General features: G+C 53.0%; 1 protein-coding gene across 3 annotated transcripts; it reads right to left on the bottom strand.

Annotated features, from left to right (window-relative positions):
* Positions 1–20: 20 nt before the first annotated feature.
* Positions 21–7,983, bottom strand: CCDC153 (coiled-coil domain containing 153). 3 transcript variants are annotated; one of them, XM_054005788.1, is made up of 7 exons: positions 7,930–7,983; positions 6,743–6,823; positions 5,693–5,758; positions 4,303–4,422; positions 3,128–3,220; positions 2,031–2,161; positions 21–1,692 (listed from the first exon to the last, which is right to left on the bottom strand). In XM_054005788.1, exons 2-7 carry the CDS (start codon positions 6,807–6,809, stop codon positions 1,564–1,566), a joined length of 606 nt encoding a protein of 201 aa, XP_053861763.1. In that variant the 5' UTR covers positions 6,810–6,823; positions 7,930–7,983; the 3' UTR covers positions 21–1,563. The 3 variants fall into 3 exon arrangements, with proteins under 3 accessions (XP_053861763.1, XP_053861762.1, XP_053861761.1); XM_054005787.1 differs by lacking the exon at positions 7,930–7,983 and adding an exon at positions 7,847–7,910; XM_054005786.1 differs by lacking the exon at positions 7,930–7,983 and adding an exon at positions 7,687–7,793.
* Positions 7,984–10,651: the final 2,668 nt, after the last annotated feature.

The following is a 10,651-nucleotide window of genomic DNA, read 5'->3' as shown; positions in this document are numbered from 1 at the left end:
AAACCAATTACCCACCTGGCTGAGGCATCACAGCAACTTTTTATTAACAGACACGGTGGCACCATGCGTAAGTGAAGGACAATGGTGTCTCTTCACCCCTTTTGCTGCTAGCATTGGCTCTACCAAGGAGCTGCAACAAAGCATGGAGGTTTGGAGACAGTAGAGCTGCTGCATTAGGTCCTAATTGTGGCTTTTACAAGTTAACCTCCCCAGCTGCATAGTTTGGAGAGACACTGAAGTTAGGGGCAGTGAAACCCTACCTGCCTGCTGAGAGGTTGTGGCTCAAGGGGTGCAAGGGGCCTGGCTGTCTGTTAAGAGTGAAGAGTTATCTGGGGGAGGAATGGCAGCAAGTTATGCGCTGGGGGCCCAAACCTTTTGCTGGTGTAAAGAAAGTGGAGTCAGTTGCATTGTGGGGCTGGCTCTAGGGACTTGGGGGGGAAGGGGAGAGGGGCTGGTGGAAAGTCTCCTGGGAGAAGATGTGGGAGCATTTGGCCACGTTTAACCAGAGGCAGTGGGTTATTGCAGGCATTCCTTTCGCTGGGGCCGGGAGATGATTCTGCCTGGCTGTGCAGTTATCTTTTTTCTAACTCTGTACATCTGCCAGCAGCCTCCTCGTCTCCCCTCCCCTCCCCGGGCTGCGCTGGGCTGGAGAGGACCCTTTGGCGGGTCAGAGATTTGAATTCCACCCAGGTACCTCTCTGACGTGGGCTTTAGATGCTTGTTGATCCCAGCGCCTTGGCAATGGGGGAGAATCCAGGCCAACCCCTCCATCTGCAGGGGACTGGGCTACCCATGCCCTCCATTGCTGGGAGACCACAGACCGCTTCTCAGGGGCACTGTGTATGCTGGTGGTTGGGGGAGCAGAGGGCGGGGTCAGCAGTTGCATGGCATGCAGGGGGCAGGGCCCCAACCAGTTACTCCCTTGGCGTGGGGTCTGACCTCCATTCTGTAAGTTCCCAATTAGCTGTGCTGCTCGTTGAGGGTCTGGCTCCTTGTGTTGTGTTGTGCTGTGCATAGCCTTCCCTCCCCCCCTCCCCCCCGCCCTTTCCTTCTGCAAGCCCCAGCCCAGCAGCTGCCGTCCATCCCCCTGCTGCACCGGAGCTGGCTCCCACTTCCTCCTTTTCTTCTCATTTTACACAATTAAAATAACTTTTAAAAAATTACCTAAGCTGATCTGAGAAGCAGTGAACCTGATGGGACTCTCGGGGAAGGGGCAGGAGGTTGGGGGGAGCGGGAAGGGCTGGTCTCAGCAGAGAAGCCAAGGACCAAAGGGGGCCTGGAGATTGAATTGTTCTCTCCCTGCTAGCTGCGGGGACCCAGGCCAAGCTGAGCTGGGCCTGCTGTCGAGAGAGCTGCACTGGGGTCAGAGGACACCAGTCTCCACGGCTGTTGATTCAGCTCCTTCCCCTAGCGCTAAGTCCCCCTTTGCCCCCTCCTCCCCCAGTTAGGAGAATACCTGTTGGCCCTGTCAAGCAAAACATCCCTGCTGCCACTGCTGAGGGGTTAGTGGTTGGCCATGATGGGGCATCTACATGGCCCCTTGCCCCAGTCTAAACCAGGGCCCTAGATCTCCAGGGGATTGAGCCCAAACTCTCGCAGTCTCTCCTTCTGCTCCATGTGCAAGGTTGTGGCTTCCTTCTTCCAGCAGCCCTGGGCGGCTGCCAGCTTGGAAAGGACTCGGTCCAGGCTGCCCTGGAGGGAGAAGGCAGAGAAGCAACAGGTGAAGAACAGCCGCTAAGGGGGGGCCTCCTCTGGGGCAGGGGCTTAGGGGCCTAGTGGGGAGGCTCTGGAGCTGGGTGCCTAGATGCTGCGGGGGAGGGCACCCTGGGAACATACAGGGTAGATACCAGCAGGTAGCCACTCTTCCTCTGTGTCTCTGGTTAATTGGAAATAGGACCCTCAGCTTTGTGGAGAAGGGCTGGCATGTTCCACTAAGAAAAGGGAGAATCTTCCTGCCCAATCCCTGGCCTGCTCCAACTGGGCTCTCCCACCCCTAGGCATGGCGCCAGACCCCTGCCACAGTGACTCACATGCAAGATCTTTTCATACTCTGTCTCCATGGCATTGATTTTGCCCTGCAGCTCGGCGATGGTCCGGTCCTTCTCCCCCAGCACCTGCTCTCTCTCCGCCTGGGCCTGCTGGATATCCTCACGGCAAGTTGCTGCCAGGGAGAGACACCAGGGAGTGAGTGGAGGAGGGCAGTGGAGTGGGAATGCTGAATAGCTGCAGGGGATGGCAGGCAGCAGATCCCAGCACAGGAACCTGAACATCTCAGCTGCAGGGGGTAGGAGGTGAAGAATCAGGACTGGAGCTGGGGCTGGCCTGACCTTGAGGGCAGACGAGCAGGTGAATGCACCACAGCGATTGTGTCAATGACAAAGTGCCCTCTGCCCCGGGCACAGGGTGCTGGGCATCAGCATCACATTCTTGGCAGTGTATGGAGAGAGGGCATTCCCTAAACAGCACCAGGACAAGCCAAGGGGCGAGGAGCTCACCCATGTGGGGTCCAGTAGCGGTGAGACCAGCGCACACCTTGGGAAGGGGTTGAGAGGCTTTTCCCAAAGGGGGAGGAGAAGTGGCATGAGACAGTCTGGGGGAGGGAGGAGTGGGGGAGTTCCAACCCCTAGGAATCACAACATCAAAGGCTCCATTGTGATCTGACTGCAGCAGGGGGTGCCTGGGCAGAGAGCCCTGGGCAGAGGTGGTTTGTCACCCAGCTGGGAAGGTGGGTTCTGCATGTGGGATTTCCCTACAGCTGATGCATGAGGCAGAGCAGAATCAGCTCGCTCTCCTAGCACTGCAGGGGCTATGAGGGGTTGGGGAGGGGGGAAGAGATCTCGTCACAGTGGTGTCGGCGGAGAGTGCAGGGTTGAGAAGCGTCCAGGCTATGAGATCAAAGATGGGATCTCACTGTTTAGTGTTCCTTTTGGACAGAAGAGGTCCCAGCCTGGATTCCAAGGGCCCCACTAAGCCTGCCAGGGAAATGCTGCCGCCCCCAGAGAGAAGCACATTCCCAGAATTGCCATTCAGCAGGTGACAGCGTGTCTCAAATTCCCTGCTGGCCAGCACGCACGTCCCCACTGGCCTGGGTCACCTCCCTCCATCCCAGAGTGTCAGGCTGCCCTACCGAGCTGCTCCTGGAGCTGCTTTGTCTCGGTCTCCAGTTGCTGTATGCGGGTCTCTGTCTGCCGCTGGAGCTCCTGGTACTGTCGGATCATCTCTGAGCGTCCCAGGGCACAAGGGTGGGGAGAGGAAGGTGCCAAATATGGTAACTCTTCAAGAGGGACAAAAATGCAACCCAGCAGGCACACTCCCCTCCTGTCTGTTACAGGCTCTTCTCGGGGCCCATCACTGCCCCCTTCTGTAATGTTTCGATCCTCACCCTGGGAGGCAGGGCAGGGCTATTACCCCATTTTGGGGGTGGGGAATCAAGGGACAGAGAGCTTAAGGGACAGGCCCATGGTCGCACAGGGAGGCTGTGGCAAAGCAGGGGATTGAAACCAGCACTCAGGTTAACCACTGAACCATCTGTCCCTCTTGGCCCTGCAGAGGGCCTCCTTGTGGGGGACATCAACTCCTCCCACCAGCACTAAAGGGCAGGGGGCTGTATGTGCAGAAGAGAGCCCCCGCGGGGAATTTTGCCCATAAGCCCAGCTGCAGGGAGCCAAAGCAGCGTAGGGTTTAGGTACTGCTCAGATCCCACACCACTGGTTGAGCTTTACCTTCAAGCAAAGGCCCTGGCGGGGGTTAGAGCTATTGAAGAGGGAAACATTTGCTAATGGAAAAGACCAGTGGAGGCCCTCCACAGGAGGGGAGCCCAGATTCCAGACCTGGGGACAAAGGTTAAGGCTCTTGAGTCCACAGCTGGGGGTGCATCGGCCCCCGACTCGCAGGGTGCGTATGGCCAATAGAACCAGGGGGGCGCTGCTCTGCAGGGATGGGTGGCATGGGATGTGAGGAGCCTCCAAGGGACAATGCAGCCCCATGTAGGGATGGCTGTGGGGGAGCAATGGGAGTTTGTCCACAAGCCCAGCTGTGTTCCATTCCTTTGGGACAATTGAGGGGCATCCACGGGTCTGGAGGGAATGGAGCACATGGCCTTTGGCTGCAGCTGCCTCTGCCTAGGAAGAATTTTGGGGGTTCAGGTAGCCCGCAAGCTTTGGCCAGCAGCCAGCTGCAGCCGCCTGCTATCGTCTCCCAGCCACTTCCCCCCCAGGCAGTGCTGAAGAAGCATGGTTCCCTCTTAAAGCAGCAGGATGCCACACCCCACAAGCATTAGGCAACAGCGCCCCACCCCCTCACCTTCGTAAATGTCTTTCTTGTCCTCCCGCGACATCTCCAGCTCCCGCTCCAGCTCCAGCAGCCTCTGCTTGAGTCCTTCGCTGTCAGCCTTCGCCTGCCTGGCCACGTCCCTCCGGAGGGCTGCCGGCCGCGGAGATGCACAGCTCAACAGAAAGGATGGAACCTCCTCCCCTCCCCTGACATGCTGCCCCGCAGGCGGATACCCGGCAATGTTGCCCCTGGAGTCTGTGAATTTGGGGAAGGGACACCCCTACACACTTCCATGAGAGCAGGACTGGATCCAGAGGGAGTGCGAAGGGCCACAATACAGTACCTGGCACTTCTCTACCATCTTCCATGCCTCGTGCTCAGAGAGCTGCTGCTAACGGTTATGAGCTGAGCTTTACAGCACTTGCATTGGAGCCCTCTGGAGCTGCCCGGGATGGTGGTGATTCAGTGCAAGGTACCAGTTGTGATCACAACATCACGGGAGGGCGCTGTACTGCTGGCCGTGCAATATTCCAGCACTGATGGAGAACCAAGGTCCTGACCGCCTGTGGTCATCAACGGGCCCTTGCACTTTTCCCAAGCACTAGGGCTCAGATACTCCAAGGAATTGAAGCACCAGACGTCCACCGATTTCAATGGGAGTTAGGCACGTAAATACCTCTGAGGATCTGGGCCCAGGTTACTAACCCTGATTGCTTGGCCAAATTCACAGATTCATTCATAGATTCTAAGACCAGCAGGGCCCACTGTGATCACTACATCTGAGCTCCTGGCTAGACGGGCCATACGACTTCCCCGAATTAATTCCTGTTTTGAATTAGAGCACACTGTTTGTACATCAAGACTGGGTGTTTTTCTAAACTTCTGGTGATGGAAAAGCAGCCACCAGAACCCTTGGTAAGTTGTTCCCATGGTTAATTACCCTTGGCCAAGTACATCCTGCTTCCCTAAAGTTCTCCCTTGCAGTTTCAATAGCAATGGGAAATTTTTCTTCACTTCCTGTCCTAAGCTGTTGCACAACATCCCTGCACCTCGTGAAACAGAGGCTGGGTTCCACCCCAGGGGTGGCTGCATTCCAGGGGTGGGAGAGGGCCTTCAAGTTGAAAGGGGCTGGAGAGATATAAATCAATGGGCCTGACTGGTCTCATGTACAGTGGCAGAAACTCACTGACCTCGCTGGAGTTACTGCTGATTTACATTGGTGTAACTGAAAGCAGCACTGGGCTCGTTACCATGAAAGCTTCCGCAGAGGGATAGTGATTGATCCCATATGGGAAACTCGGTGGCTCCCAGCAGTTGTCTCCCCTCTGAAGGGAGAAAACTCCCCTCAGTCTGGTCCTCCACCTGTTACCAGTCCCCGCTGTGGCAGGACACATCCCAAGGAAAGAGATGAGGCTTTTACCCAGGTGCTCTTTCAGGATGTCCACCTCCAGGGCTGCTTTCCTGTATTTCTCCTCCACTTCATTTTCTGCAGCAAGCGAGCAAAAGAGAGAATGTTCTTGCCGATCTGACGCAGAGGATGAGACAAGCTCCAGGGTAAGCATGGCCATGCACGGGACTGGAATCCTGGCTCCTCACCCACCCTGCAGCTGGATTTTCAAGGGCTCAGGAACAACAAACAGGGCCAGATTTTCCAAAGATCTCCACTCCCATTTAGGCATCTAAATAAGAGCCAGATTTTCAAAACGGCGAGGGCCTGACTCGCACCAGGCAGGGTAGGGTGCTCTTTGGACAATCTGGCCCATAGCACTCGCCTACCCTCCTGCCACGTGAAAGCTAGGAACAGTTTTGCATTTGAATCAGACTTGCCTCAGAGTAGGAACCAGGGCCTGTGAACTATCCCCTGGGTCATCAATTGGAAATAAGCCAGGGCAATGCTCTAACCGTTCCTGTGTCACTGTGGGATAGGAATCTGTCTGCGATACTTGTCGCAGCCATAGGGAATGCATGCCTGGGACTACCCAGAACGTTTCCCTTGGAATCGGGCGGTTATATTTCACGGACATTGGCTAAAGCAGGGTCTCCTGGACGTGTAAGTGCTGAGGAGCTCCCTCCAAAAACATGTGCCTAGCAGTCTTCCAGCATCCTGTCCCTACCGCACAATGCCATGTGGTTCCATTTTAAAGGCCCAGCGGGAGAAGTAGGGGCCTGGGAGGGCCACTCTCTTTGATTCCTAGCTTCTGCCTGGCTTGGGAGGTTATTAAACCACTTAGGAAAGGCCCTCAGATGCTGCTGCCTTCTGTTTCTCATCAGAATGTAGGAGCGGCTCCAACAGCGAGGGCGCAGGGGGAGTGAGGATGAGACAGCACTAGAGCTGTTGTCCCCCTGGGGACTGACACATTCCATCAACAGCGTTCCCAGCTTGGGCTTCCTGGAGCCTGCAACAATGCCAGCCCTGGAGTGGGACACCGGGGTACAGAAACAGGGATGGGGGAATCTCCTCCACACTCACCTGCCACATTCTTCTTTTTCTTCTGTTTCCCTCCTTTCTTTCCTTTCCCTCTGTTCCTGGGGGCCATTGTTTGCGTTTTTTCTGCAAATAGAAATTGACAAGACGCAGTGACGTCTGTGCTTCGTGGTCTTCCCCAAGGGCAGCTGAGTGCAGAATTGTCTGTGCTGGCCCCTATGGGAGATGAGGTAGTGGACTAGAGAAGCGATCCAATCTGGCAAGTCCTGTGCTCCTAAGACATATAGCAAACTTAAATGTACATTGTGCCTGGGATCCAGGCGTGGCGGGACCACAGCATGCACCCTGATCTTGGGCTGCACCTTCAGGGAGTGGGAATGGGGGTCTAGGAACAGCTAAAGGGCTACCTAAAATAAAGGAAAAGTGACTGTCCATTGACCTTTCTGCACTGGTTAAAAGAGGCAATTACAGAGCAGGTAGCTAATGTTCCTTCTGCAGTGCAACTGATCTAGCACTCGGAGCGAGGATAGTGAACCAGTACAACGGTCCTACCGCTAGCCTCGGGCATTTGCTCCAGAGCAATTGTCTCTGCATTCAGCTTCCCCAGCTCATTGTATCAGTGTAATTATCTCAGCCCCAGTGCACCAGCTCCAAGGCAGTTCAGTTCTCCTCCGTCCCACTTTTAGGCTCTGATTCTGATCTCTCTTGTGTAAACGGAAATAACTCCACTGAAGTCAATGGATATAGTCCAGATCTACACTGCTGTAACACAGCTCGGAATCCAGCCCTCAGGGCTCAGCCCAAGCTCTGTTACACAAATTCAGCTTAAGACTTTAGAATTGTGCAGCTTCCACAAGTGTGGCCTCCACAGCGCCTTGCAGCCTTCACAGTGGTCTCTCTGCAATGTGGAAGCACCCTTGAGCCCCGGATCTCAAACCACTTGCTATCAGCTGGGGCCAACGCAGACACAGACAAAGGAAGTGACTCACGTTGGGCCACAAAGGAAATCAGTCTGGACTAAAGTTAGAGTCCAGACTCCCAGACCCTGGCTCTGACCGTTAGGATCCACTCCTTCTGCTCGTCACATGCAACCACGTTTTCCATTTGCTGCATTAAAAGCATCAGTATTTTGCTTCTATTTTTGCTTACGTGGATCTCAGCGGAGCTCCAAAGGGAAAAAGGCTTTTAAACAGTAATTTCCGCTCAAGATACAATTAACTCCCCCTGAATACCTGGAAGTGAAGAGCTTATTATTTCTTGATATGCCGCAGTTATCCAACAGGAAATGTAACCGACTCTGTGTGAGTAGCCCTGGGCAAGCCAATCAGTGGTGAGGAAAACCAGTGGCTTGGTGGCTGGGAGCCTATCCTGGTAGTGCACGAGAGGAGCTTTGCTAGGCAGCAGGCCCATTTGCTGCTATGGTGACTAAGGGAAGCTTGGCAGAGATGAGCTCCAGGAGGAGGGTTAAAGCACAATCAGGAACTGGCCGATTTGCAGCCAGGCTGCCTGTGAGCAGTCAGAGAAAATGTGTCCTTTACAGCTAAGGCGGTGAAATGGGAGAAGACACAGTGTCGCTCTGTGTCTCGCACACACATACACGTACAAACAGTCCAACAATGGCATACCGTGACATGCACCGTCACACGAATGCACAGAGTCACGCTCAGTCTCGCTCACACACACACTTTCTACAGTTCAACATCCAGCATTGGCCGGGGAAAAAGCCAACGGTTCTTGGGGCCTTTTGTCACTGCAGAAATCTCAGACCAATATTGTGCAGCAGCATTAATGGGATACAGCCGAATCCTCTAGACCAGAAAGGTAACAGACCTTGAAAGCCACAAAGAGGAATGGCCCTAATATCAAAGTCTAGAGGGACTTTTTTGTTTTTCAAATTGATTGTTCTTGTGCTAAAAGTGGTGGCACTTGCTTTAGGTCTTGCACGTAAACACAGCATTGCACCCAGGAGTGTGGTTCCACGAGGGGTGAACGTGCTTTGCTTTCCGTACAATATGGCCTTGGTCAGGTCACTTCCCCTCTCTACCTTGGTCAGATCACTTCCCCCTCTACAGTTTCTCCATGTGTCAAATGAGGATCAAAGTCATTCACCACCCAGGGGAAGTGTTCATGTCCATGGCGCACTTAGAAGATACAAAGTTCGATGCAATCTCAGCCAGTTCTTGGGCTGGAGTAAGAGCTAGGCGTACTGATACTGCCTGAGGCGCTAGCTCTAAGTGTATTACCCTCAGTAGGTCAAATCCCAAGCCTTTACTCTGGTCCGAAATCACAGGAGTTTTGCCTGAGTAGGGGCTTCAGGACTGAGCCTCACATTTGTTAACTCTGGATGTATTACTTTTGGTAGTGCCCCTTGAGCCGCAGCGTCGTCACTGCCCCAGAGAATGCAGGAACACTCCAGCTCTCAGCTCATTTCCTCCAATCTGCTTGTCTTGGTTTTACACATTAAAGGCTTAGCTCTCCTCTCTCGTACAGCGGTGTTAAGCAGAGTAACTCCATGGATGTGAATGGAGTTACAGCAGGGTAAAGGGTGAGATCAGAATCCAGGCCTTGGCTCTGTCTAACCAATGGGCCAGATCCCCAGCTCCTGTAGAATGGCCCAGCTGCGCTGATGATTTTTCCCTTGTTGAGGATTTGGCCCAATATATTCCGATCTCACACTGATTTTGTATCAGTGTGACTCTATTCACGTCAGTGAAGTGATGCCTGATTTACAGCGGTCTAACTGAGAAAGGAACTAGACCCTAACTATTGAATGTAATCCAACTATTGTATCTAAATCTGTCCACCACTCCTCTGTCCTTCTGGAGTGCTCCTTCAAACAGGCTCCACCCTTCTCTCCAGCCAAACCCTATTCTCATTAAAACATACTCCTTCCCTTGACTTTTCCTCCTTGTCACCAATATCCTCTTCTCACCCTCCCGTTCCTGGACTGTTACCTTGAGTCTTGGGTTGTTTAGCTTTTGTCATAAGCTTTCTGGGGCAAGGAACATGTATTAGTCCATGTCTCCAAAGCACCATATAAATCCATGGCACTATATCAATCGTTAATAATACTTACAGTGGATGAATACATCTATTGACAGTGTATTGAATGCTATTGTAAAGTACTGCAGCAGATTAATAATTGTGCTTGCGTAGTCCTTTTCAGATGTAGATCTCCAGCACTTTACAAGCATCATTACCCCTATTTTACAAACGGGGAAACTGAGGCACAGATAAGTGAAGTGACCAAGCTAACAAAGTAGGTCAGTGACAAAGCTCTACCCTCACTTTAATTCTGGTTAAATGATAAGACCCTTATTGGAGATCTGAATGATGCCGGAGGCAGATGTGCCAGTAACACAATCACTCAATGTCTGCAGGGTTTGGCCTCTTTGGTTTAGATCTAAAACCCATTCCAGTCCACAGGAGTCTTTCCATGGATCTGAATGGGGTTTGGATCAGGTCCATAGTGGTTGTTATGTTTTGCCCAACAAAGAGAGCCTAATCCCCACAAGTTCTGTCCCTGGGGAGTGGTGGCATCATTGGGTTGCCCGTGACACCCTGTGGTGGTCACATGGGTTTGAATATTAGCCAGAATGCATTAGTATCTATGGGGAAAAGACTCAAGAACATGGCACTCAATTGATGTGGAAATATCTGAGGTCAGTAGAATCCTTAGGAAAACTCTCCCAGGTAATTAAAGCCAGGCAGGGAGTTGCCTGTTACAGAAATATTTATCAGCCCCCGAAGGGCAATGGAATAAAGTTTGTGAGTTTCATGTTAATGTGCATTGATTTATAGGAGATTAGCTGGCATATCCCCCCCACAACTGAAATGTTTGAAAGCAGTCCATTGTCCTGTTGGTACAATGCATCGGATCAGGGAATGAAATGGAATCTTTACAAGGAATGAACATCCCCAGAGCAGAAGGTCAATGTGAGGTTAGTGAGAATG

This window comes from Malaclemys terrapin, chromosome 15 (assembly GCF_027887155.1).
Source record: "Malaclemys terrapin pileata isolate rMalTer1 chromosome 15, rMalTer1.hap1, whole genome shotgun sequence".
Taxonomy (NCBI): Eukaryota; Metazoa; Chordata; order Testudines; family Emydidae; genus Malaclemys; species Malaclemys terrapin.
This window is presented reverse-complemented; position numbering and strand designations above follow the sequence as displayed.